The 26,158-nt window shown below is 45.4% G+C and overlaps 2 protein-coding genes across 2 annotated transcripts in view; one reads left to right on the forward strand and one right to left on the reverse strand.

Annotated features, from left to right (window-relative positions):
• The window catches only part of cdh23 (cadherin-related 23), a 967,008-nt gene that overhangs the window by 94,707 nt on the left and 846,143 nt on the right, over positions 1 to 26,158 (reverse strand). The gene's annotated exons all lie outside the window — the stretch shown is intronic.
• vsir (V-set immunoregulatory receptor) overlaps positions 15,181 to 26,158 on the forward strand; it is a 63,246-nt gene continuing 52,268 nt past the window's right edge. Inside the window, exon 1 of the mRNA XM_072583541.1 lies at positions 15,181 to 15,470. Coding sequence (XP_072439642.1) covers positions 15,371 to 15,470 — 100 coding nt within the window. The 5' untranslated portion in view covers positions 15,181 to 15,370. The remainder of the gene's footprint in view (positions 15,471 to 26,158) is intronic.

Consider the following 26,158-nt stretch of genomic DNA (forward strand, 5'->3'; position numbering starts at 1 on the left):
TGTGGCAGGATTTGATCCCATAATGCTCCCTAGGTCAACAGCCTAGTGATAATATGACTAGGCCATTGTTTCCCCAGCTTCACACAAACAGATGGTCTGGTCATTATCACACTGCTCTTGGTAGAAACGTGCATTGTGTAAATTGACTCCCACGAGTCCTTCATTACCAGCTCTGTATTGCCTCTAAGGCATTTCATGGTGCACTGTTTGTGAAAGGCGCTATATAAATACGGATCGCTATTTTTCCACAGCGATGGAATTTCACATCACAAACAGAATGTCACCATGGGTGGAATCTTACCAGGGTCTGAGTGATGTGGTTATGGTGGGATTGGTGGTAGAATCAGATGAAAGGTCCAGGGAGGTCTCTCTCAGCTTTGGGATCAGTTTGCAGTATATTTTATATTTTTGTCATGTGCTAAGACAAGTCTCTTGCCAGACAGCAGCGAGTTGCCAATTGGTCTGGCCTATGGTGTGTCTTGATACCTACAGCAATGTGCTGAAAAATGTGTTGCTGGAAGAGCGCAGCAGGTCAGGCAGCATCCAAGGAGCAGGAGGATCGACGTTTCGGGCATGAGCCCTTCTTCAGGAATCTACAGCAATGTGCTGGCTCTTAACTGCCCTCTGAAATGGCCTGGGAAAACCACTCAGTTTCCAGGACAAATAGAGATGGGGAGCAAGTGATGCTTTTGCCAGTGATGTGAAATAATCAAAAAAAGAATCAACCTTGAGTGTTCACAACAGATCCCACACCAATACTCTCCCAATTCCCTCTTTGTCTGTCGTCATAAGGGATGAGGTCAGAAGTCACATGACACCAGGTTATAGACCAACAGGTTTATTTGAAATCACAAGCTTCATCGGGTGACACTTCACGCTCCGAAAGCTTGTGATTTCAAATAAACCTGTTGCACTATATCTTAGTGTTGCGTGATTTCTGACCTTGTTCACCCCAGTACCATCACCATAAAAGGCTGGGCAAGAAATACTGACCAAGCCAGTGGTCCCAACATCACTTGAATGAATGTTAAAAATAAGTTAAATCATGAATGAACTTTATCGTAACTATATCTATTTCCCTTGGGCTCTGCACTTCTCAATGCTAAACTTTGTGTTTCTAAAGAAAAAGCCAAGGATTCATGTGCTTTCTTTTGTAAAGAAATAACCTTTGCAACTTGCGCTGCATGGTCCTAACGATTTTGGTGGGTGAATCTCTGAGTCTCCCTTTTCTTGCATTCCAGTTTGAAATTGTATGTTTTAAAGTTTGTATTTTCTTTCCTTTCTGATGTGTAACTGGAGATAATATTATGTTACAGTCACCGCCAGAGGTGCTGCAGGGGAACTGTGCAATTACTGTATGTCTGGCAATGATAACGTGCAATACTCTCATCCTCACTGCAAAGGAGTGGCCATTAACGGTCAAGATATTGGCAAGGTTCCAGGAAGAGGTTCTTTTTGCCAAGTCTGTGGATTAAGGATGAGGAAAAGGGCAGTGGGGAGTCTGTACATGCCCAGGTGATGCACACCTGAACCGCTGAAGGTCACACAGTAACTCAGTGGTTAACACTGCTGCCTCAGAGGACCGGGTGAATTTTTTGGTCACATGGTTTCAAAACTCGCTCAGGCAGATGGTGAAATTTCAGTGAAATCTTGAATTAATAAGCTCGCCCTTGAGATGACCACATAACTGTTGCTAAATTGTCATAAAACCCCATCTGGTTCACCGACATCCTTCAGAGAGGGAAATTGCCAAGGGCTGGGTTCGATACCACCCTTAGGTGACTGTCTGGGTGGAGTTGGCACGTTCTGTCTGTGCGGGTCCCCTCAGGGTACTGCCACAGTCCTGAGATGTGTAGGCTAGCTGGAGTAGGCCACATTTAGACTACTCTGGTCACCACATTACAGGAAGGATGTGGAAGCTTTGGAGACGGTGCAGAAGAGGTTTACCAGGATGCTGCCTTGATTAGAGGGCATGAGCTATAAGGAGAGGCTGGAAAAACTCGGGTTGTTTTTTTTCTGGAGCAGCAGAGGCTGAGGGGAGACTTGATAGAAGTTTATAAAATTATCAGATACATAGATAGGATTGACGGTCAGAATCTTTTTCCCAGAGTGAAATGTTTATTACTAGGGAGCATGCATTTACGGTGAGGGGGGGGGAAAGTTCAAGGGAGGTGTGAGGGGCCAAGTATTTTACACAGAGAGAGGTAGGAGTCTGAAATGCATTACCATGGGTGGTGGTAGAGGCAGATATGATAGGCGCGTTTAAGGGACCTTTGGATAAGCACATGAATATAGAAGGAGTGAAGGCTAATGGACCAAGGGCAAGCAGAAGAGTTTAGTTTAATTTCACGTCATGTTCAGCACAGCATTGTGGGCCGAAGGGCCCGTTCCTGTGGTGTACAATCCTATGTTCTATTAGCCATGGGGAATGTGGAGTGACAGGGATTAGGATGGGGGGGTGCATCTGGGTGGGATGCTCTTCGGAGGGTTGGTGTGGACTCGATGGACCGAATGGCCTGCTTCCACACTGTAGGGATTGTACGATTGCCTTACAAGGATAGGCTAGGCCTCTGTCCTCTGGAGCTCAGAGGTGTTATAGATGACTTAAATGTACCATCTAAGATCCAGTGGGGACTTGACTGGGTGGATTGTTGAAAATGGGTCTCCTCTTGTTCGAGAGTCGAGAACTAGGGATTATATTTCAAAATTAAGGGGGCACCCATTCAAAACAGTGATGAGGAAATATGTTTTTCCCTACAGGTTGTGAGTTTTTGGAAGTTCCTTCCACAAAAGGCAGTGGATGCAAAACCTTTAGATATTTTTAAGGCAGAGGGAGCTAGATTCTTGACAACCGAGGGGACGAAAGATTATCAGGAAGCTGCAGGAATGTAGCGTTGAGGTTAAAATCAGATCAATCATGACCATATTGAACGGTGGAGCCAGCTGAAAGGGCTGAATAGCCTTAATCCCCATTTCATATGTAACCCAAATAGCTCTCCATAGTCCAGAGCTAATTACTGATTGTGTGTGCTCCCTGGACAATTATTGGTCTTGCTGCCGGGGATTGTGATGTGTGGGGATCAGAACACTTGGCTCACTACTTTTCTCTTTATTTTTGTAAAGGATGTGGACATTGCTACCAAGGCCAGCATATATTTCCCATCCCTAATTACCCTGGAACTGGGTGGCTCTCTGGACCATTTCACAGGGCAGTCAGGAGTCAAGGATCTGGAGTCACATGCAGGCCAGTCCAGCTAAGGATGGCAAATTTCCCTCTCTGAAGGATGTCGGTGAACCAGATGGGGTTTTATGACAATTTGGCAACAGTTATGTGGTCATCTCAAGGGCGAGCTTATTAATTCAAGATTTCACTGAAATTTCACCGTCTGCCTGAGCGAGTTTTGAAACCATGTGACCAAGAAATTCACCCGGTCCTCTGAGTTAGCCAGTTCAGGAGCAAAATCTGAAGTAGTGTTGCTGCTTGTAGATAAGGAGCACATATATGGACGCTGAAAAAGTAAGTAACTGTGACAGTCAAAAAATGTCAGTGGCTGACAGATAAGCATGCTGACAGGAAGCAGAGTGTGTGTGGTTTATGTCACAAGAGTGTTAAATAACTGGGGTATAAAGTCAGTTACTGCAGAGGGCAAGGAGGGCTGCATTCATGAACTTCAGGGTACTCCAACAAACAATACCTGCATTTAAATAGTGCCCTGTGGATTTGGTAAAACATCCTCAAATGTGACAGCACATGTGAGGCTGAGCTACATTGGGACAGCAACAAGATGACTATTCAAGAGCCTCACCGAATTAATGTGGGTCAAGATTTGTGGGCTAACTCCATAAATGATAGATTAATAAGCACACTGCGGTGCTATCCTCTAGGATGTTATTCTCGAGAACTTCCCAGTCCTCCAACTCCAGAGGCCCCTGCCTATCCACCTCATTCTCCTTCGAAGACAGTACGTGCTTCATCAAACCTTTGGTGACCTTTCCGGTATTGTTCAGTGTTAAATTTTATGAGTCATGTGAAGCAACCAGGGGGCATTTTATCTGATTACAAAGAAACACAAGTCAGTGTTGTTGAGGAAACGTTTAAAATGATAAAGGGTTTTATCTATAAAACCAGGCAGTTTCCAGTGGTTCAACTAATGATGGGTGGGGCACATTGTGCATGGTATCATTATCAAGGCAGCATGAGAGAGCTGGAGGGTTATCTTACACACAGTGGGTAACGGGTTGTGAGATACACTACAAGAGTTCATGATTGAAGCAGAGACAATGGATACAAGAATGCAAATTAAATCCTGAACACCAATGGTGAAAAAGAGTTGATCGTGTTGTAAGGAAATGGGAAGAAAAGGCTGGGATGGAGGTGGGTAGGATGTATAGAATTAGGACCGTGCTTCCTGTTGTTGGAGTGAATACCCATCTGTTTTGTGAATCTATTGCCCAGATTTTGTCGGATTTTATAACGTTTATTCAGACGATTGACAGGTCTGGACTATTTCACATGTCATGCAATCGCTAAAGAGATAGTGGTGTAAAGTTAATGTCGCTGGACTAGGAAACCCTGAGGCCAAGGTTTCAAATCCCATCAGGGCAGTTGGTGTGATTGAGATGAATTCAATTAATTAATTTTAAAAGATCTGGAATTGGAAACTAGTCTTGAAAACCCATGAAACTGACATTGATTGTTGCCATTTGCTTCTTGCAAGAAGAGAAAGTAGGGAAAGACAGCCGAGATCCTTCCTTAAGGATGGGTATTTATGACAGTAACAAACATAAAATACTGCAGATGCTGGAAATCTGAAACAAAAACACAAATTGCTGGAGAAACTCAGCAGGTCTGGCAGCATCTGTGAACAGAGAAACAGAGTCGATGTTTTATCTAAAGAAGAGTCTCTTGAAATTTAGTTGATTTTCTCCTCAAAAGATGTTGCCAGACCTGCTGAATTTCTCCAGCACTTCGTTTTTTGTTGGGTATTTATGACAATGGTTACTATTAAGCTTTTAATGATGGACTTTTTCATCCAATCAAACCTTAACCATCTGTCACAGTAGGATTTGACAACGGAGTACTGTATACGCTTGGGACTGTGGATTACTAGCCCAGTGACATTACCACTGGGCCTCCCCTCACCTGACCTTTCTCATCTGGTACCTGTAATAGCTTTACACTCGAAAGAACTGAAATTGAACACAATGCTCTTGCATCTCTCTGAAATACAGGACCAATGACTAATGCTGAAAACCATCAGACTTGTAGAGTCACAGAGTCAGACAGCATGTAAACAGAACTTTAAGCCCAACTGGTCCATGCTGACCATGTTCCCAAACTAAACTAGTCCCACCTGCCTGCATTTGGTCCATATCTATCCAAACATTTCCTATTTTATGTACTTATCCAAATATCTTGTAAACGCTGTAACTATACCTGCACCCACCACTTCCTCTGGCAGTTCATTCGACAAAAGTACAACTCTCTGCGTGAAGAAGTTGCCCTTCATGTCCTTTTTAAAACTGACTCCTTTCATGTTAAAAATATACCCCCTAGATTCCAACTCCCCCACCCTAGAGAAAAGACCCTTGCTATTCACCTTATCTATACCCCTTGTGATTTTATAAACCTCAATAAGATCGTCCCTCAACACTCCAGTGAAAAGATTCCCAGCCTATCCAGCCTATTTTTATAACTCAATATCTGAATTCCCAGCACCATCCTAGTAAATCTTTTTCTGAACTCTCTTCATCTTAATAATAGCCTTCCGATAGCAATGCAACTTTGTCTACTCCCAAATAAGTTGTAAGTCTGAAGCTGTTTGTCAGTGAATTCATGGCTCTCTTTGTAAGCTGCTGTTCTCAACTTGTTGGGTTGGATATTAAGGCTGCAATTTGGACAGATCAGCACCACAATCTCTCATCACTTTCAAATGTGCAAAGTACAGCACAATAATGTAGGGTTAATAATCTAACATCATCACACCCGTCTACAATGGAAGCCAGGTCACCATCTTCCAGCAACCCAATTAACGTGCAAATGAAACCCAAAACAGAAATTGCTGGAGAAACTCAACAGGTCTGGCAGCATCTGTGGAAAGAAAGCAGAGTTAACATCTGAGTCCAGTCACCCTTCTGGACTTAAAACATTAACCATGTTCCGTTCTCCAGACCTACTGAGTTTTTCCAGAACTTTCCATTTTTGCTTACAGCCACAGTTCTTGGTTTTATAACAAGATACCGAGCCTGTTAAGGAGCCAATTCTATGAAAATTTCCATCAACCATTGCATTTTCTGGGTGTTGGATGGGATAAGTTTGGGGGGTATTTTACGCTGGGTGCATGGAGGTGGCAAAATGTAAGGGGACAAAGGCCGCAACAACTGCAGTCTCACAGCACCAGGGACCTGGGTTGGATTCCAGCCTCGGGCGACTGTGTGGAGTCCAGTCACTAGGGTAGTTGGCAGTGCCTATGTTTCTTGACCTCCTTTATTCACTTACTTTTGAGAAATTGTCAAAGATTGAAGACAGGCAGCTGCTTTGAGTTGGTAGCCATGTCTGACTTTCTAGCTATTGTCCTAACCAACCTGATAGGAGATGTTATTACGCATCCTCTAGAGCTGGTGGGACTTAAACAAGGACCTCCTGGCTGCACCACAAAAGCCCCCAAAAGCCAGCCTTTAGCTTCCTTTGACTGTGTAGTTATAGGAAACTTAGTTACACGCTTCGATGATCGTCCAAACAGAGTGAGTGGTCTGTTTGCTCTCAGCCCACCACCTCCTTGCTCGGTTTGAAGAAACCAACCCAAGGCTGACGGTGAATGTGCTGCTTCTCAGCAGGTCTCAGCCAATCAACAATATGAATGGTGGAGATGGAGGGGGGTTGGGGGGTGGGGGGGGGGGGGTGGGAGGGTGGAAGTGAAGGCTTCACATCCATTCAGGGTCTAGCCTGGGGTGTTAAGTGGAACATGTTGTTACACAGTGAATATTAAATCAGGCACTCGGGCTTTTGTGATGCAGTGGTAGTGCCCCTATTTCTGAGTCAGCTAGCCTGGAGTCAAGCCCCATCTGCTCCAGGGGGTGTGTAATGACATCTATAAGAAAATATCTATGAATCCCTCACTGCATGGATAACTTTCCCCAGGTATTTGTTAGGGGGTTAGCTGAGCACGGGCATCCCAGTTTTAACAGCGTTTATTCCAAAGGGGAACAGATAAACTCCAACAAACAGATGAGACCCACCCATCGCCCTGTCTAGGTCGATGTTTCAATCCTGTTGTGTTCTGAACTCTGCGATAACGTCAATGGTACGCAAACACCTTGCCACAAACTGCAAAAGGAACAGATTTGAAGAATCTCATTGTGAAACTATTTCACTTCCGCTTCCTCCTGCTGCTGCTGCAATGTGTTGCTGTTAGAGTGGGGCTCAGAGTAGGTCACCTTCAACACGTTCATTTGGACAAAGATGTACAGCCGAGTGCTGTACAAAGTTCAGCAGGGTCTCAGAGTGCCCTGACATTTTCAACACCACCCATTGATTCATCCCTACAACGTACTCCATGTGGGAGTTTTCATGGTTGGTCTGGGGAGGTTACCTTTCCATATTATAACTGAAGACCAGTATTAGTTTGCTGGAACAGTTGCAATCTGTTTTTAAGGGTTTCAATCCCCTTGTGTGCATTACAGAATAAGACATTCTGTCCAGAAAAATGTGCCATGTCACACTTTAGGTTTTCTGCGTCTATTATTCATTCAGTGACGTGCGTGTTGCTGGCTAGGCCTGGATTTATTACCCATCCCCAGTTGCCCCTGAGAAGGCGTACTCAGCTGCCTTCTTGATTTGCTGCAGAGCAAGGGTACACACAATGTTGTTGGGGAGGGAAGGTGACACTCCTGGATTTTACATCTGCCACGTCTTCCACATTAAAGCTGCTTGCTGGTTTACATTTATATAAACCAATGCCCAGTCACTAACTACAAATAAGAAACAACTGTGGCATGGTGGCTCAGTGGTTAGCACTGGTGCCTCATGGTGCCAACGATCCGGATTTGAATCCACCCTCAGGAGACTGTCTGTGTGGAGTCTGCATGTTCTCCCTGTGTCTATGTGGGTTTCCTCAGGGTGGTCTGGTTTCCTCCCACAATTCAAAGATATGCAGATTGGGTGGATTGGCCATGCTAAATTGTCTCGGGATGTACAGGTTAGATGGATTGACCATGCTAAATTGTCTAGGGATGTGCAGGTTAGGTGGATTAGTTGTGCTAAATTATTTAGGGATGTACAGGTTAGATGGATTAGCTATGCAAACTGTCCAGTGATGTACAGGTTAGATGGATTGACCATGCTAAATTGTCCAGGGATGTGCAGTTAGATGGATTAGCCACACTAAATTGTCCAGAGATGTACAGGTTAGATGGATTAGCTGTGCTAAATTATCTAGGGATGTACAGGTTAGATGGATTAGCCATGCAAACAATCCAGTGACGTACAGGTTAGATAGATTGACCAAGCTAAATTGTCTAGGGGTGTGCAGGTTAGGTGGATTAGCCATGCTAATTTTTCAATGTATAATTTCAGTTACATCACACTGTAAATTTTTGCTATAAATTCTGTGTTACGATCGAGCCCTCCACTATCACCTGATGAAGGAGCGTCGCTCCGAAAGCTAGTGCTTCCAATTAAACCTGTTGGACTATAACCTGGTGTTGTGTGATTTTTAACTTTGTCCACCCCAGTCCAACACCGACATCTCCAAATCTTGTCTAGGGATGTGCAGGTTAGGTGGATTAGCCGTGCTAAATTGTCCAGGTTAGATGGATTAGCCGTGCGAAAGTGTCTCGGGATGTACAGGTTAGAGGGATTGACCATGCTAAATTGTCTAGGGATGTGCAGGTTAGGTGGATTAGCCGTGCTAATTTGTTCAGGTTAGATGGATTAGCTGTGCGAAATTGTCTCGGGATGTGCAGGTTAGGTGGATTGGCCATGGGAAATGCAGGCGTATAGGGATAGGGTTGCTGTGGGTTCAGTGGGCCAAACTGTAGGGATTCTACGAACCACAGAGAAAGCTGGAGAAACTCAGCAGATCTGAAGAAGACCATAAGGCATAGGAGCAGAAATTAGGTCATTCAGCCCATCGATTCTGCTCTGCCATTCAATCATGGCTGATAGGTTTTTCAACGCTATTTTCCTGCTTTCTCCCTGTAACCTTTGCTCCCCTTGGCGATCAAGAACTTATCTATCTCAGTCTTAAATATACTCAATGACCTGGCCTCCAAAGCCTTCTGTGGCAATGAATTCCATAGATTCACTGCTCTCTGGTTGAAGAAGTTTCTCCTTATCTCTGTTCTAAAAGGTCTTCCCTTTACTCTAAGGCTGTGCCCTGGGATCCTAGTCTCTCCTACCAATGGAAACATCTTCCCAACGTCCACTCTGTCCAGGCCATTCAGTATTCTCAAAGTTTCAATTAGTCCCCCCCTCATCCTTCTAAACTCCATCGTGTATAGTCCCAGAGTCCTCAAATGTTCCTCATGTGTTAAGCCTTTCATTTGGAACTGCACCTTCTTTACTTCTACATTCATGCAAGAGAGTATACAGAAGGGCTTATGCCCGAAACATCGATTCTCCTGCTCCTTGGATGCTGCCTGATCGGCTGTGCTTTTCCAGCAACACATTTTTCAGCTCAGATCTCCAGCATCTGCAGTCCTCACTTTCTCCTAGAGTATACAGAGTGCCAATTTTCTTTTATCCACTCATGGGAAGTGGGTATTGCTGGCTAGGTCAGCATTTATTGCCCATCCCTAACAGCTGAGAGGGAAGAGTCAACCACATTGCTGTTGCACTGGAGTCAGATGTGGGCCAGGCTGGGTAAACATGGCAGATTTCCTTCTCTAAAGGACATGAGTGATACAAAAAGTTAACTCCGTTTCTCTCTCCAGTCCTGCTAGGTTTCTTCAGCACACTATATGTTTGTTTCAAATCTCCAGCATTTGTAGTATTTTGTTTTTATTTAGGGGGACTTCTGACCACATGTTGCGAGAAAAGATAATGCAGATAATTTCGGAAGCTATGAAAACCGCCATGAGGGGGTGATCATGTCATCTAAAGTGACCGAGCAAATTAATCTAAAAACCAAAACAAAAACAGGGCTACCATCAGTTATGATGAAGGGTCACTTGACCCAAAACATTAACTCTGATTTCTCTCCACCGATGCTGCCTGACCTGCTGATATTTTCCAGCAATTTCTGTTTTTGTTTCTGATTTCCAATATCTGCAGTTTTTTTCAATTAATCCAAGAACTCAGGTAATGTTCTGGGGAATCATCTGGACTCGAAACATAAGCTTGCTCTCTCTCTCCATGGACGTTGCCTGTCCCGCTGTAATCTCCATAAAAATGACCATTAAAATGTCGTCAATTGTCAGGAAGACTCTCTGGTTCACTCATGCTCTTAAGGAGAGGGAACTGCCATCCTTACCTGATCTGGCCGACCTGTCACCCACAGCAATGTGGTTAACTCTTAACTTCCCACTGGGCTGTTGGAGACGAGCAATAAATGTTGACCTGGCAATGCCCACATTCTGTGAGTGAATAAAAGAACATTGGCACTCCATCTACTCTCTTGGGTGAATGTAGAAGAAAAAAAAGTGCAGTTTCGAAGAGGAGCTGGTGAGTTCGCTTCAGGGGACCCACCAATACTTATCCCTTGATTACCATCACAAAAAAAGAGAAATCAATTCGACAATCTGGACATTGCCACATTGCTGTATGTAGGATTTGCATTATACAAAGTGTATTTCAGCAGTCACCAAACTTCAAACAAAAAGACCCTCTGGCCATGAGATGTTCCAAGCCACACTGCATTTTCAAAAGGTCACAAGACCATCGTCGTGTCAGAAAGACCAAGGGTTGGTTTTTGGCCCCTGCACACTGAGCTGGGCAGAAGCACGGACTTAATCACCTGTCACTCAGGCCCCTGGAGGATGTGAGACCTTGGTGGACATGACATTTTTCAACTCTGAATGACAAGAGGAGCAAAGGGGGAAGCCTCCAATAACACCCGCCCCCCCATCCTCCTCCCCCTCCCTTACTCACTCATTTCTCTGTAACCTGAAGCTTCTTGAGGTCCCATAGGACTCTACAGCACAGAAACAGATCATTTATTTTATCCTGGTGTTTTTGCTGTCTCAATCCTCCTAAGCTTTTTCAACTCAGGTTAACATCGACTTGATTAATTGGTTGATTTATTGTTGTCACTTGTACCAAGATACAGTGAAAAGTGCTTTTTTGTATGATATACAGGTAGATCGTACCATATAAAGTACATCAGAGTACCAGAACAGAGTGTAGAATACAGTGTTACAGCCACAGAGATGGTGCAAAGAGAGAGTGAACAGAATAAACACTTGAGAGGGCCTTTCAAAAGTCTGATTACAGCGGGGAAGAAGCAGTTCTTGAATCAGTTCGTACATGTTTTCAAAATTTTATATCTTCTTCCCAATGGAACAGGGTGGAAGAGAGTATAACAGTGTGGGAGGGGTCTTTGATGATATTGGTTGCGTTCCTGAGGCAGTGGGAAGTATAGAGGGAGTCAGTGGATGGAAGGTTGGTTTGCATGATGGACTGAGCTGAGTTTACTGCTCTCTGTAGTTCTTCTTGTACTTTTTTCTCCATCATTCCCCTGAAATGATTGACCTTCAACATCTACGTGGTCATGAGTTCCATATTCTCACCATGACTGTTGGCTAGACAACTCACGATGACTCCTTGGATGGTGCCATCCAAAGCTGTGACCACTGCCATCTATTATGACAAAAGACAACATAAACATGGGAACACCCTCAGAGCATCCTGACTTGGAAATATATCTTCAGTGTCGCTGGCAAATGCTGAAACTCTCTCCCTAAGGGCATTGTGGGTTTACCCACAGCACATGGACTGCAGCGGTTCAAGAAGGCAGCTCACCCCCACTTTCTCAAGGGTACTATGGATGAATGACAAATGCCAGCTACACCCACATCCTCTGAATGAAGAAAGGAAACTGCACTACATTTTATCATTGTGCACACAGATCACACCAACAACTCCCTCACTCTGCATTCAGCAGGTGTTCCTAGCACCAATCAATCAATCCCCCGCCCCAACATCCCCTAACCACAGGCCCACCCCTTGCCCCTTCCAGCAACTGCCAATCCTGGGAATGTGAGGTGGCATGAGGATGGAGTTCACATGATTTCCAGTCATTCTGTCCTACTACAGAACAGGACAGTATCCCAGCCACATCCCCTCGTTTGTCCTTGCTGAAGTAACGGTACGGTTGCTCCTGAGGTGGTGGTCACCTTTCGCCTGGACCTATCATTCTCCTTGGCTCAGTAAAGGGCTCAAGTCCCTCAAGGATTACACCCCATTGGAGGTGGCAACGGTGCCCAGACGTCCTCAGTGCCAGTGTTTCCCCTCTGGTACAGGAAGACAGAGGGTAGTGGTGGAGGGTTGTTTTTCAGACTGGAGGCCTGTGACCAGCGGAGTGCCACAAGGATCGGTGCTGGGCCCTCTACTTTATGTCAGTTACATAAATGATTTGGATGCGAGCATAAGAGGTACAATCAGTAAGTTTGCAGATGACACCAAAATTGGAGGTGTAGTGGACAGCAAAGAGGGTTACCTCAGATTACAACAGGATCTGGGCCAGATGGGCCAAGTGTCAGATGGAGTTTAATTCAGATAAATGCGAGGTGCTGCATTTAGGGAAAGCAAATCTTAGCAGGACTTATACACTTAATGGTAAGGTCCAAGGGAGTGGTGCTGAACAAAGAGACCTTGGAGTCCAGATTCATAGCTCCTTGAAAGTAGAGTCGTAGGTAGATAGGATAGTGAAGAAGGCATCTGGTATGCTTTCCTTTATTGGTCAGAGTATTGGGTACAAGAATTGGAAGGTCATGTTGTGGCTGTATAGGACATTGGTTAGGCCACTGTTGGAATATTGCATGCAATTCTGGTCTCCTTTCTATGGGAAAGATGTTGTGAAACTTGAAAGGGTTCAGAAAAGATTTACAAGGATGTTGCCATGGTTGGAGGATTTGAGCTACAGGGAGAGGCTGAACAGGCTGGGGCTGTTTTCCCTGGAGCGTCGGAGGCTGAGGGGTGACCTTATAGAGGTTTACAAAATTATGAGGGGCATGGATAGGATAAATAGACAAAGTCTTTTCCCTGGGGTTGGGAGTCCAGAACTAGAGGGCATAGGTTTAGGGTGAGAGGGGAAGATATAAAAGAGACCTAAGGGGCAACTTTTTCACGCAGAGGGTGGTACGTGTATGGAATGAGCTGCCAGAGGAAGTGGTGGAGGCTGGTACAATTGCAACATTTAAAAGGCATTTAGATGGGTATATGAATAGGAAGGGTTTGGAGGGATATGGGCCAGGTGCTGGCAGGTAGGAGTAGATTGGGTTGGGATATCTGCTTGGCATGGACAGGTTGGACCGAAGGGTCTGTTTCTCTATGACTCTATGACTCTATCTGGGTCACTGAAAGGGTAGCATGGTAGCTCAGTGGTTAGCACTGCTGCCCCATGGCACCAGGGACCCGGGTGTGATTGCAGCCTTGGGTGACTGTCTGTGTGGATTTTGCACATTCTCCCCGTGTCTGCGTGGGCTTCCTCCCACAGTCCAATGGTGTGCAGGTCAGGTGGATTGGCCATGGGTCCTTAGTGACCATGGTTATATAGATTAGATGGAGTTTACATGGGAAATGCGGGGTTACAGGGATAGGTTAGTGGATGGGTCTTGGTGGGATGCTCTTTGGAAGGTTGGAGTGGACTTGATGGGCCAAAATTGGGAGAGTGAGTCTGTCTGTATCTGGTGGACCTGGGAGGCAGTACCTGTTTGATGGGTAATTGCTAACGTTTGAGATATCCATCATTTGATGCCGTGATACTTAGGGTGAGATTCCCTAACAAAAGGTGCTCAACACCCAGGACCGAATTCACACTCCAGCGCTGGTCTTCGCAATGAACACCATTCCTCCTGACAGAAAGGATTACTTTCATTTAAGAGGCAGAAATGCTTTGAAATGTCACTTGAAGAAAACAAGAATGTCCAGGCAGAGGTGACTGGGGGAGCAGAATCTGACACTCAAGAGATCCACAGCAAAGGAGTATTTGCAAATTAATCATGTGTCTCAAACATACACTTCCCCTCTTTGACAAAAGGTACAATCTTTGACTTTCTCTCCATGACGATAGTAATGCCACACTCAGCGATCTGAAGCTACCACGACATTCTGGCTTTGCCAGGTGCTGCCAAATTTTTCCAGGTTTGGCCCAGGAGTCCTCAGCAAGGCCATTTCATCTCCGACCAGCCTCACAGGCAACACATGCGAGGAGAACCTTCATTGGACCACGAGTAAAGAATTATTTTTCTTTCTCTTTCAACAAAATAAATCCGTGATCTTTTGCATTTACTTGACATTGGGAGTTGGAGGGGCGACAAGGTTGTTTGACTGGGAGAGGCACTTGAAACCAGGGGTCCCCTTGTGTGAAACTCCAGAGCTATGTTTAATGGAAACGGACAACTGAGGGCTCCCTGGAGCAGAGAATACTGGAGAAATTCAGTAGCTTTGGCAGCATCAGTGGAGAGAGAGAAATTGAGAATGTTTCGAGTCTCATATGACTCTGAAGTTCCGGTTAACTCTGTTTCTCTCTCCACTGATGTTGTGGGACCAGCTGAGTTTGTCCAGCGTTCTCAGAGTTTATTTCAAATTTCCAGTATTTTGCCTTTATTTGAGTCTCCACCTCACTGTCGGTGCCACCCCGCTCTCCTTTTGTGAGATAAAGCAGCCTTCAGGCAAAGATTGCTTGGTGCATAAAATGGTAATAATTCGTTTTTTTAAAAAAAAGCTGATCAATAACAACTGCTTGAAAATGCGAAAAGAACGCTGCCTTTTTTTTGGGGGGTGGAGTGTGGAGAGGGGCTCTGTCTTGTTTAGCCTGTCTTTCTTTCCCAGACGGGCATATACAAATACAACAGTGACCCTCTAGGAGGGCAGAGAATCACTCAGCTGAGAGAGGGGGGGTCAAACCGAACCTCACTCAACTCTCCGACTGTCTCTGAGCAGTCACTGCCACTCACTGAAGTGAGGGCCAATTACAACGGGGATTTTAATTCCGCCTTCCTGGACAAGAATTGCACTCCAGCCCTGAGCACAGTTTCTGTTCACAGTGACAGAGGTACTGGTTAGCAGAGGCAGGCAGGGCTGAACCCGTGCTAACAAAACAAATAAGCTTCCACATAAACATCACTAAGGATTTTTCTTTGTGACTCTTATTGACACACACACACACACACACACACACAGAGGAAGCGAGCAGATGAAAAAACAGTGATGCCGAGGCAGCAAAAGCTAAGAATGGACCTTCAGGGCGCGATAAGCTCCGGGCTGCTGGTCTGGACTGTCATCCTCTTTGTCAACACTGTTACACAAGGTAAGGCAAAACTAACAACAATTTACTGTAACAATCCCGAGAGATGCTCCAGACTGTCACAGACCGGGCTGTGCCGGAACGGTGCACATTCAGAGAAAGTGACAATTCAAATCGGAGGCTCGAAATAGCGGTTTCTGCTGCATTTTGTGTGTGTGTGTGTGTGTGTGTGTGCTTCAGAAGTTGTGCTTGTTTTTGTTCGTCCCACACTGGCGCCCCTGTTAAAACAACGGGTTTATCGCTGTGATTGGCCGGAGAAATGTCCATATCACCGGCTCTCAGAGAGAGGCACGTCCAACTACACAAGACGGTGCAGGAGCTGAAGTTAGGGCAGCACTTTGATAAGGTGAAGGGACAGTGAAGTTTCTTTGAAGCTGATTGGATCACAGTGAAATTCTCCAGTTCCCGAAATATCTGTTCCTTCGTTTGCCGGACAACTATAAACGTTTCACAATACATTATCCAACAGTACCGCTAACCTGATTTCTCCAGGTTATCAGTAACACTTGTTTAAACAAATGCAGACAAATGTGCAGGCATGTACACAATACACAACACATTTGGATCTCCATTACAAACTCACCTGCTAGATGTATTTGAAAACAACATTTCAGTGGCTTTGTTAATTTGATTTGTTGTAGTCACATGTACCTAAGTGCAATGAAAAGTTTTGTTTTGAGAGCAGTACCAAGCAAACAGGGACATTGGCTGCTTAGACAGAGTGAGGCATACAGGGTTACACTGCACACAGGAGGTGCACAAAAGCTTCCTCATCATCTTATTGTTGTGGAGATGAAACTGACCACAGCAACGAAAGAAAAAGGTTCCACCTTTCCACCTCACAAACAAACAATGTACACACCCATGTTGCCTGTTCTGAAACTAGTGACTAACGGCCACGAGTACACTAACTAAAAACTTGACTCAGTTGAACAGGGTCACCATCTAACCAGGGTAACGTGAATCCTTTCAAACAGCCAGAAGAGCAGAGGGTGTGGCAGTGAGTCCATGTTTACTTCATTGATGGGTGAATCACTTCTGCCAACTGTGGCTCAGCTAGCAGCACTCTTGCCTCTGAAATATTCAGGGATGTGAGGACCAAGATCCAGTGCAGTGTGGAGTGGGTGACCCACTGTCAGAGGGGCTGTTAACCTGAGGTCCCCAATAACCCCTTTAGGTGGGCATAAAGAATCCCACACACTATACTGAGGGGCAACATTAAAAACCAGGAGCTGGACTGACAGATTGGCCCCTCAAGCTGTTCTGTAAGATCATGGTTGATCGGGCCCAGGTCTCAACTCCTCTTTCACGTCAGCTCCTAAATGAAATCCCAGGGCTGATCCTTGTAGCATTCATCTAGTTCTGTCTTTCCAACCTGAAAAAGATTTATTAATCCTGTCTTCAGTGTGGGAGCCAATTCTCAATTCATGCTAATACAATACTCTCCGACATCGTAAGTTCCTATCTAGCGCAAAAACATTTGATAAGCATCTTATCAAATACCTCCTGGAAATCTAAATTTACTGGGTTCCCTTTAGCAACTCTGCATGTTTTTTCCTCAAAGAATTCTAGCAACTTTATCAAATTTGATCTCCCTTTCCTGAAACCATGTTGACTCTCTTTGATTGCCTTAAGGCTTTCGAAATGTCCTGCTATTTCTTTCTCCATAATAGACCCTGGCGCATTCCCCAGTGGGTAGGAGGAGGAGTGTTATCCCTAATGTTTTGGCCATGTCTTATCCTTCAACCAGCTTTGTCTAGAGCAGATTGGCTGGTAATTATCATACTGCTGTTTGTGGAATCTTGCTGTGCACCCTACATTTTAATGACAGCTGGCTGTAATATTGGGATGTGCTGAGGCAATGAAGTTGGGCTTTACTTGGAATTACTGGTCCATTTCAGGGCTCAAACAGAACAGCTCCAGATTTGATTGAGAGCTAACAATGCTCACTGGATTTTGTCCCTTAAGAAGTAGGTTTTGGGCATTGCCAATACTATATTGATGTGGAGGTGCTGGTGTTGGACTGGGGTGGACAAGGTCAAAAGTCACACAGCACCAGGTTATCGTCCAACAGGTTTATTTGAAATCACATGCTTTCAGAGCAGCGGATTTCAAATAAACCTGTTGGTATATAACCTGGTGTCGTGTGACCTCTAACCAACACAATTTTGATTTAACCCTTCCTTCTCTTCCTAGCCTTGCTGTAATTTTGTTGCGCTGTCCCTGGCAGGCAGATCTTAATTGTTACTGTTTTGATTTGATGTGTGGGCTTGCTAAAAAGAAAAGCTGAGATTTTCCCTCAAAGTCTTTACAGACCAGTGGGCACTGGAGTGCATTATTCCCCCACCCCCCCCAACTCCAACACCATTTGGATTTAGTTCCCTCCCTCTTATCTTTTCACTGTTGTTATTGCAACACTGTCTCCTGTGGGCAGGGCTTGTCAATTGCTGATCAGGTTGGGGTTGGGTTTTAAATACAAAACTGGATTGTTTGAATTGGGGATGAGTCTTTTTCACAAAGGAACTGTGTTTCCAGACAAGGAACATAGGGCGAAGGGAAAGGTGGAAACTAAAGTTTGCGCTAAACTATAGATTTACAAGAAAATAATCTTAAATCTCTGACAGTTTTTTGCTGACTAGCATGTGGATATTGTTGTATGAAAAAATAAAAGATACAGACATCTAAATTACATCTCTGCTCTCTTGTGTTGCTTGGTACATGTGGAACATTTGTGATATTAGTATTGCTATTCAATTTTCCTACTCCCTTTTAAGGCCTTTGTTCAACAAGAAAAGCTGCAGTGAGTAATTGCAGAACAGCTTCATTTGCTTGTAAATTTTGAACTCTGGATCATTAATTGTTTCTCTTTACATTTGCATCCATAATAATGTGACAGACTGTCTTTTGGCTAAATACACCACCCACATGTACCCACCCACACAGGACAGCAAGCACCCTGCTCACAATACACTGAACTGTGTTTTCAGTAAAGTTGTTTTCTCCTCTAGTTAACTACAAATCTTATTATCTGGGGGGAAAGAAACACCCCTCTATTTGTACAGCAGAGTTAAAATGGCAGCTGGCCACAGTGACTCTTTAACAGTGACATGCAACAGAAAGGCACAACACAAAAGGTTAATTCAGCCTCCCAAGAATAATGCTCTTTCAGAAGCTGTCTGTTGAAACCTGCAGAAACACTCTTCCAACGTGTGCCTCTCTTTCTCTAACTAGATCATGTTTCCGCTTTCTTAGCTGGCATTTTTAAGTGTAAAGTTTTTGAAATGATTGCAGAGTGATAAAATCAGGGTTTTACATTTATGCACATCTTTTTCTGTGTTGTCTGTGTTCCTAACAAAGTGGGGGGGGGGGGGGGGGGGGGGGGCAATGCTGCTGTTTGTGAGGTGTACCCTATAAAAGGGACAAGATAAGCTCTGCAGCCTTTAAAGATACACTATGCAATCCTGCAGTAACAGTGTGTAATGCTGGTCTTTGTGTGTGACTTCAGACCATCAGCAAGGGCCGTAACTGCAACAGCACAGTCCTAGTCTTTGTAATTTCCTCCCCTAAACCTCTCCCACTCTTTAAAAACTACTTAATTGGGCAGGTGTTGTGTCACCTGTCTCAGCATTGGACTGGTGTTAAATTTTCTCTCACACTGCTGTGAAGAGTTTTTTGAGATGTTTTACAGTGGGAAAGGTGCTATATCAATGCACATTGTTTTTGTAGGAGATTCCCTTAATGTTCTTTTTTCATTTGACAAATGCAGCAGGTTTTGGATGTGGCTCGGTTTAAGTGCACAGAAATATGATGTTTTTGTCCTAGCTTTTGGCATGCCATAGCAACAGTTTAAATAATGACGTGGACACAGTGGTTTTGAAGGCTGTTAAACCTATTTCAGTAAAGAGAGAGTCCAAATGTTTGTGTACAGATGAGAGGGGCTAGAACAAAACAGAAAGGTGACCCCTTTCCTCAATCCTATTTCGAAGTGACATTTTCTTTTCAGTGATAAATGAAACATGAGCTGTATGACAGTAACATCTTTCCATTTGAGCTCAACACACATGGGTAAAAGAGCTGCCCCATGCACAGCCCACACACACCCGCCCCCCCCACACCAAAGGTCACGACATCGGAACTTTTTAAGTAAAAAGCTTAAAGCTGAAACGTACCATGCAATATCACCCTTGCCCCTAGCTCCTCATGCAAATACTGATTTATCTTTTTCTCCCCTCAAACTTTCCCCGCCCTCCTTTTCTTATGCACTAGGAAACACTGTGTGGAAAATTACGCTTCGTGATTAACATGTTAGACTTCTGGCAATCAATCTCATCGGGTACATTTCGTTGCTCATACATTAATTCCTGGTTTTGGAAACACACCAATGTAACATTTTCCGTTGCTGTCAGGTCTGTTGTCGAGTGTTTCTCAAAACGTTACTGGTAGAAAGACAAATGATGTGTCGAGTGTTACTTCTCTCACTGGGCCGAGTGCTGTTCCTGTCATCTGTCCTTGGCTGACTGGGTGGCACTCTTTGTGGATTGGAACTGGCAAAAGGTCTTGGCGCATTCCATCACAGATCTTGCAGATCATAGAATGCCTATGGTGTGGAAGCAGACGATTTGGCCCATCGGGTCCACACCAATTGTGCAAAGAGCATCCCAACCAGACCTACCCTTCCCCCTACCTATAACCCTTCTTTTCCATGGTTAATCCACCTACCTGCACATCTTTGGACACAATGGGCCATATAGCATGACCAATCCACCCAACCTCTGTGGGAGGAAACTGGAGCACCTGGAGGAAAACCCACACAGACGCGGGAGAATGTATAAATTCCACAAAGTCACCTGAAGCTGGAATCAAACCCAGGTCCCTGGCACTGTGAGGCAGCAGTGTTAACCACTGTGCCACCCACGTAGATCATGTAGACAGCTACAAGCGATCTGAGAGTGAGTTGATCAAAGGAGAAAGTGAGGACTGCAGATACTGGAGATCAGAGCTGAAAAATGTGTTGCTGGAAAAGCGCAGCAGGTCAGGCAGCATCCAAGGAGCAGGAGAATTGACGTTTCGGGCATCAGCCCTTCTTCAGGAATGAGGAGGGTGTGTCCAGCAGGCTAAGATAAAAGGTAGGGAGGAGGGGCTTGGGGGAGGGGCATTGGGAAAGCGATAGGTGGAAGAAGGTTAAGGTGAGGGTGATAGGCCGGAGAGGGGGTGGAGGTGGAGAGGTTAGGAAGAAGATTGCAGGTCAAGGAGGTGGTGCTGAGTCCGAGGGTTGGGACTGAGATAAGGTGGGGGGAGGGGAAATGAGGAAGCTGGAGAAATCTGCATTCATCCCTTGTGGTTGGAGGGTTCCTAGGCGGAAGATGAGGCACTCTTCCTCCAAGCGCCTTGTTGCCATGGTCTGGCGATGGAGGAGGCCAAGGACCTTCATGTCCTTGGCCAAGTGGGAGGGGGAGTTAAAGTGTTCAGCCACGGGGCGGTTGGGTTGGTTGGTGCGGGTGTCCCAGAGGTGTTCTCTGAAACATTCCGCAAGTAGATGGCCTGTCTCCCCAAAGTACAGGAGGCCACATCGGGTACAGCGGATGCAGTAAATGATGTGTGTGGAGGTGCAGGTGAATTTGTGACAGATGTGGAAGGATCCCTTGGGGCCTTGGAGGGAGGTGAGGGGGGAGGTATGGGCGCAAGTTTTGCATTTCTTGCGGTTGCAGGGGAAGGTGCCGGGAGTGGAGGTTGGGTTGGTGGGGGGTGTGGACCTGAAGAGGGAGTCGCAGAGGGAGTGGTCTTTCCAGAACGATGATAAGGGTGGGGAGGGAAATATATCCTTGGTGGTGGGGTCTGTTTGGAGGTGGCGGAAATAACGAAGGATGATACAATATATCTGGAGGTTGGTGGGGTGGTAGGTGAGGACCAGTGGGGTTCTGTCCTGGTGGCGATTGGAGGGGCGGGGTTCAAGGGCGGAGGAGCGGGAAGTGGAGGAGATGCGGTGGAGAGCATCGTCAACCATGTCTGAGGGGAAATTGCGGTCTTTGAAGAAGGGGGCCATCTGGGTTGTACGGTATTGGAATTGGTCCACCTGGGAGCAGATGCGGCGGAGGCGAAGGAATTGGGAATATGGGATGGTGTTTTTACAGGGGGCAGGGTGGGAGGAGGTGTAGTCTAGGTAGCTGTGGGAGTTGGTCAGTTTATAGTAAATGTCCGTATTGAGTCGGTCGTCCGAGATAGAAATGGAGAGGCCTAGGAAGGGGAGGGAGGAGTCTGAGATGGTCCAGGTAAATTTGAGGTCGGGGTGGAAGGTGTTAGTAAAGGCGATGAACTGTTCCACCTCCTTGTGGGAGCACGAGGCAGCACCGATACAGTCATCGATGTAGCGGAGGGAAAGGTGGGGGGTGGTGCCAGTGTAACTGCAGAAGATGGACTGTTCCACATATCCTACGAAGAGGCAGGCATAGCTGGGGCCCATGCAGGTGCCCATGGCTACTCCTTTGGTTTGGAGGAAGTGGGAGAATTGGAAAGAGAAGTTGTTCAGAGTGAGGACCAGTTCAGTCAGTTGAAGGAGGGAGTCAGTGGAAGGGTACTGGTTGGTACGGCGGGAAAGGAAGAAGCGGAGGGCTTTGAGTCCTTCGTGATGGGGGATGGAGGTGTACAGGGAGTGGATGTCCATGGTGAAGATAAGGTGTTGGGGACCGGGGAAGCGAAAATCATGGAGGAGGTGGAGGGAGTGGGTGGTGTCCCGAACGTAGGTGGGGAGTTCTTGGACTAAAGGGGGACAGGACCGTGTTGAGGTATGCAGAGATGAGTTTGGTGGGGCAGGAGCAGGCTGAGATAGTGGGTCAGCCGGGGTAGTCAGGTTTGTGGATTTTGGGTAGGAGGTAGAAACGGGCGGTGCAGGGTTGTGGGACAATGCGGTTGCAGCAATGAACCAATCTACAGATTCTCAAAGCTACTACATATCACAGGGATTTAAATCTCTCTCCACCCATTCAGGAGTTTTGATAGTTCATACACACACTTTGTGAAGGCCTCATCAGGGTAGAGTAGTCTTACTAGAATGGTCGGCCTGGATGGGTTGGACCACAGGGCTTGTTTCCATGCTCTATGTCTCGAGAAGGGAGGGCAGTTATTGGGCAGATTGGAGAAGCTGGAGGTTGGTTTATTTGGAGGAAATCTGAAGCAGGTGCTTATTTACTCTCTCTAAACCATTCATGCTTTTAAGGAGAAATTATTTTCAATGTTTGAACAGTCAACAAACAGAGGACACAAAATTACAATGATTGACAAATCAACCATGATCTTATAGAATGGTGGAGCAGGTTTGAGAGGCCCAATGGCTTACACACGCTTCTACTCCCTAAGGCAAAAGAAGATGAATCTTTTTGTGTAATAAGCATTGACAATCTGGAATGTTTGGTTGCATGGTTCAATTGTCACCTTCGAAAGTGAATTAGATCAATGCTTCAGGAGCACCAGCCTTTGGGCCATGTTTGGATGCCATGTCAGGATATGCTTGTCAAGCAACATGAATTCGACTGGGACAACACTACCATTATAGGGCAAGCCAAACAGAGAACAGCCAGGGAATTCCTAGAGGCATAGCACTCATCCACAGACTCTATCAACAAACACATCGACCTGGACCCAATATACCGGCCACTACAGCGGACAGCTCGAACTGACAACCGGAAGCGGCAGAGACAGGCCACTATAAATGCCGGAGGAAACATCACAGAAGCGCTTCACCGGAGGCTCCCAAGCACTGACGATGTCACCTAGACAGGGGACGAAACGTTTGCAAGACAAATTCCCGGCTTGGCGAACAGAACCACAACAACGAGCACCCGAGCTACAAATCTTCTACTAAACTTTGAACATTCTCTCTCTCAAAAACATACTCACTCACAAACACACACATGCACACACACATGCACTCACACACTCTCTCATAAACACACATATATACTCTCTCCCTCTCAAAAACACACTCCCTCACAAACACACACACACTCCCTCACAAACACACATGCACACACTCTCACACTCACTGTCTCTCACAAACACACACACACTCAAAAAGTCACCCTCTCTCACTAACACACACACACATTCTCATTCACTCACAAACACACACACACACATTCTCATTGAATCACAAACACACACACTTTCACTATTGTGACGGACTGCACATTAGTGCAAGCAGCTCCTCGAGAGAGAGAGAGAGTGTCAATAGTTGAAGGAGAAAAAGGAAAGAATTTGAGGAAAGAATGGATCTAACCCAGTTGCTGTTTATAGGCAGAGGGAGATAGATTCTTGTTTGCAAGGGAATCAGAGGTTATTGGGGTGTGTAGGTGGGAATGTGGAATTCAAAACATGAACAAATCAGCCATTACCTTATTGAATGATGGAGCAGGCTCAAGGGGTTGAATAATCTACTTAGAGTCACAGAGATTTACAGCACGGAAACAGACCCTTCAGTCCAACTTGTCCATACTGACCAGGTATCCCAACCCAATCTAGTCCCATTTGCCAGCACTTGGCCCATATCCCTCCAAACCCTTCCTATTCATATACTCATCCAGGTGCCTTTTAAATGTTGTAATTGTACAAGCCGCAACCATTTCCTTTGGCAGCTCATTCCATACACGTACCACCCTGTGTGTGAAAACGTTGCCCCTTAGGTCTCTTTTATATCTTTCCCCTCTCACCCTAAACCTATGCCCTCTAGTTCAAGACTCCCTGACCCCAGGGAAAAGACTTTGCCTATTTATCCTATCCATGCCCCTCATGATTTTTTCAACCTCTATAAGGTCACCCCTCAGCCTCTGACGCTCCAGGGAAAACAGCTCCAGCCTGTTCAGCCTCTCCCTATAGCTCAAATCCTCCAACCCTGGCAACATCCTTGTAAATCTTTTCTGAGCCCTTTCAAGTTTCACAACATCCTTCCGATAGGAAGGAGACCAGATTTGTACGCAATATCCCAACAGTGGCCTGACCAATATCCTGTACAGCCGCAACATGACCTCTCAACTCCTGTACTCAATACTCTGACCAATAAATGAAAGCATACCAAACGCCTTCTTCACTATCCTATCGACCTATGACTCCACTTTCAAGGAGCTATGAACCTGCACTCCAAAGTCTCTTTGTTCAGCAACACTCCCTAGGACCTTACCATTAAATGTATAAGTCCTTCTAAGATTTGCTTTCCTAAAATTCTGCACCTCAAATTTATCTAAATTAAACTCCAACTGCCACTCCTCAGCTTATTGGCCCATCTGGTCAAGATCCTGTTGTAATCTGAGGTAACCTCCACTATACCTCCAATTTTGGTGTCATCTGCAAACTTACTAACTATACCTCATGTTCACATCCAAATCATTTATATAAATGACGAAAAGCAGTGGACCCAGCACCGATCATTGTGGCACTCCACTGGTCACAGGCCTCCAGTCTGAAAAACAACCCTCCATTACCACCCTTTGAGCCAGTTCTCCCTGTATTCCATGAGATCTAACCTTGCTAATCAGTCTCCCATGGGGAAACTTGTCGAATACCTTACTGAAGTCCATATAGATCATAGCTCTGCCCTCATCAATCCTCTTTGTTACTTCTTCAAAAAATTCAATCGAGTTTGTGATTTCCTATGCACAAAGCCATCCTGACTATCCCTAATCGATCCTTGCCTTTCCAAATTATTGTAAATCCTGTCCCTTAAGATTCCCTCCAATAACTTGCCCACCACCAATGTCAGGCTCACCGGTCTATAGTTCCCTGGCGTTTCCTTCCCATCTTTCTTAAACAGTGGCACCATCCTTGGAACTTCTGTTCCTATTTCTTTAATTTTTACAGTGTGCACATAATCAATAGCCCCTTCAGCTATTCTATGATTTCTATGACATGGTAATAACTTGGGCTTCAGGACACATCTCAATTCACAGAGGACTCCAATGTATAGTTGATACTCATTGTGCAATACTCTGTTCTCAATGTCTCCAATAATCACCTGGTCCCATCTCCATTCCAGTGGAGAGCAAAGGGACCAAAACCTCATTGTGCCCAATGACAACAATTATGCATGTCACAGAAACAATGGTAACATTGAGTGAATGTACCAGGGCCATGTTGCTGAGGATGTTACACTGAGGCAATCATCTCAGAATAGATCCATTTTAAGACCTTCACATGTAGGAGCAGAAGTATGCCATTTGGCCCATCAAATCTGCTCCAAGATTGAGTGAGATCATGGCTGCTCTGATAATCCTCAGCTCCAATTTCGTGCTTTCTCTCTGTAATCCTCGACTCCCTTTTTCAGTCTTGAATTTACTTAATGCCCCAGCTTCAACAGCTCTCTGCGGTAAAGAATTCCACAGATTCATTACCCTCTCAGAGAAGGAATTTCTCATCTGTCTAAATTGGGTGACCCCTTAATTCTGAAATTATGCCCCCTGGTTCTAGACTCCCCTAGGCCCTGATTTGTTTCAGTAGGGACACCTCTCAAACTTCTAAATTGATGTAGGCCCAACCTACACAACCTCTCCCCTCAGGAAATGCCCAGGATCAATGTAATGACCATTCTCTGGATAATCTCCAATGCCAATATTTCCTTCCTTAAGTGCCTCTGCGTCAATGGAGAAGGGTTCAATATCGCGACAGACCAAACATGGCGGCCAAGGCAAACTCAAAGTAACTAATTT

Source organism: Chiloscyllium punctatum, chromosome 13, assembly GCF_047496795.1.
Source record: "Chiloscyllium punctatum isolate Juve2018m chromosome 13, sChiPun1.3, whole genome shotgun sequence".
NCBI lineage: Eukaryota > Metazoa > Chordata > Chondrichthyes > Orectolobiformes > Hemiscylliidae > Chiloscyllium > Chiloscyllium punctatum.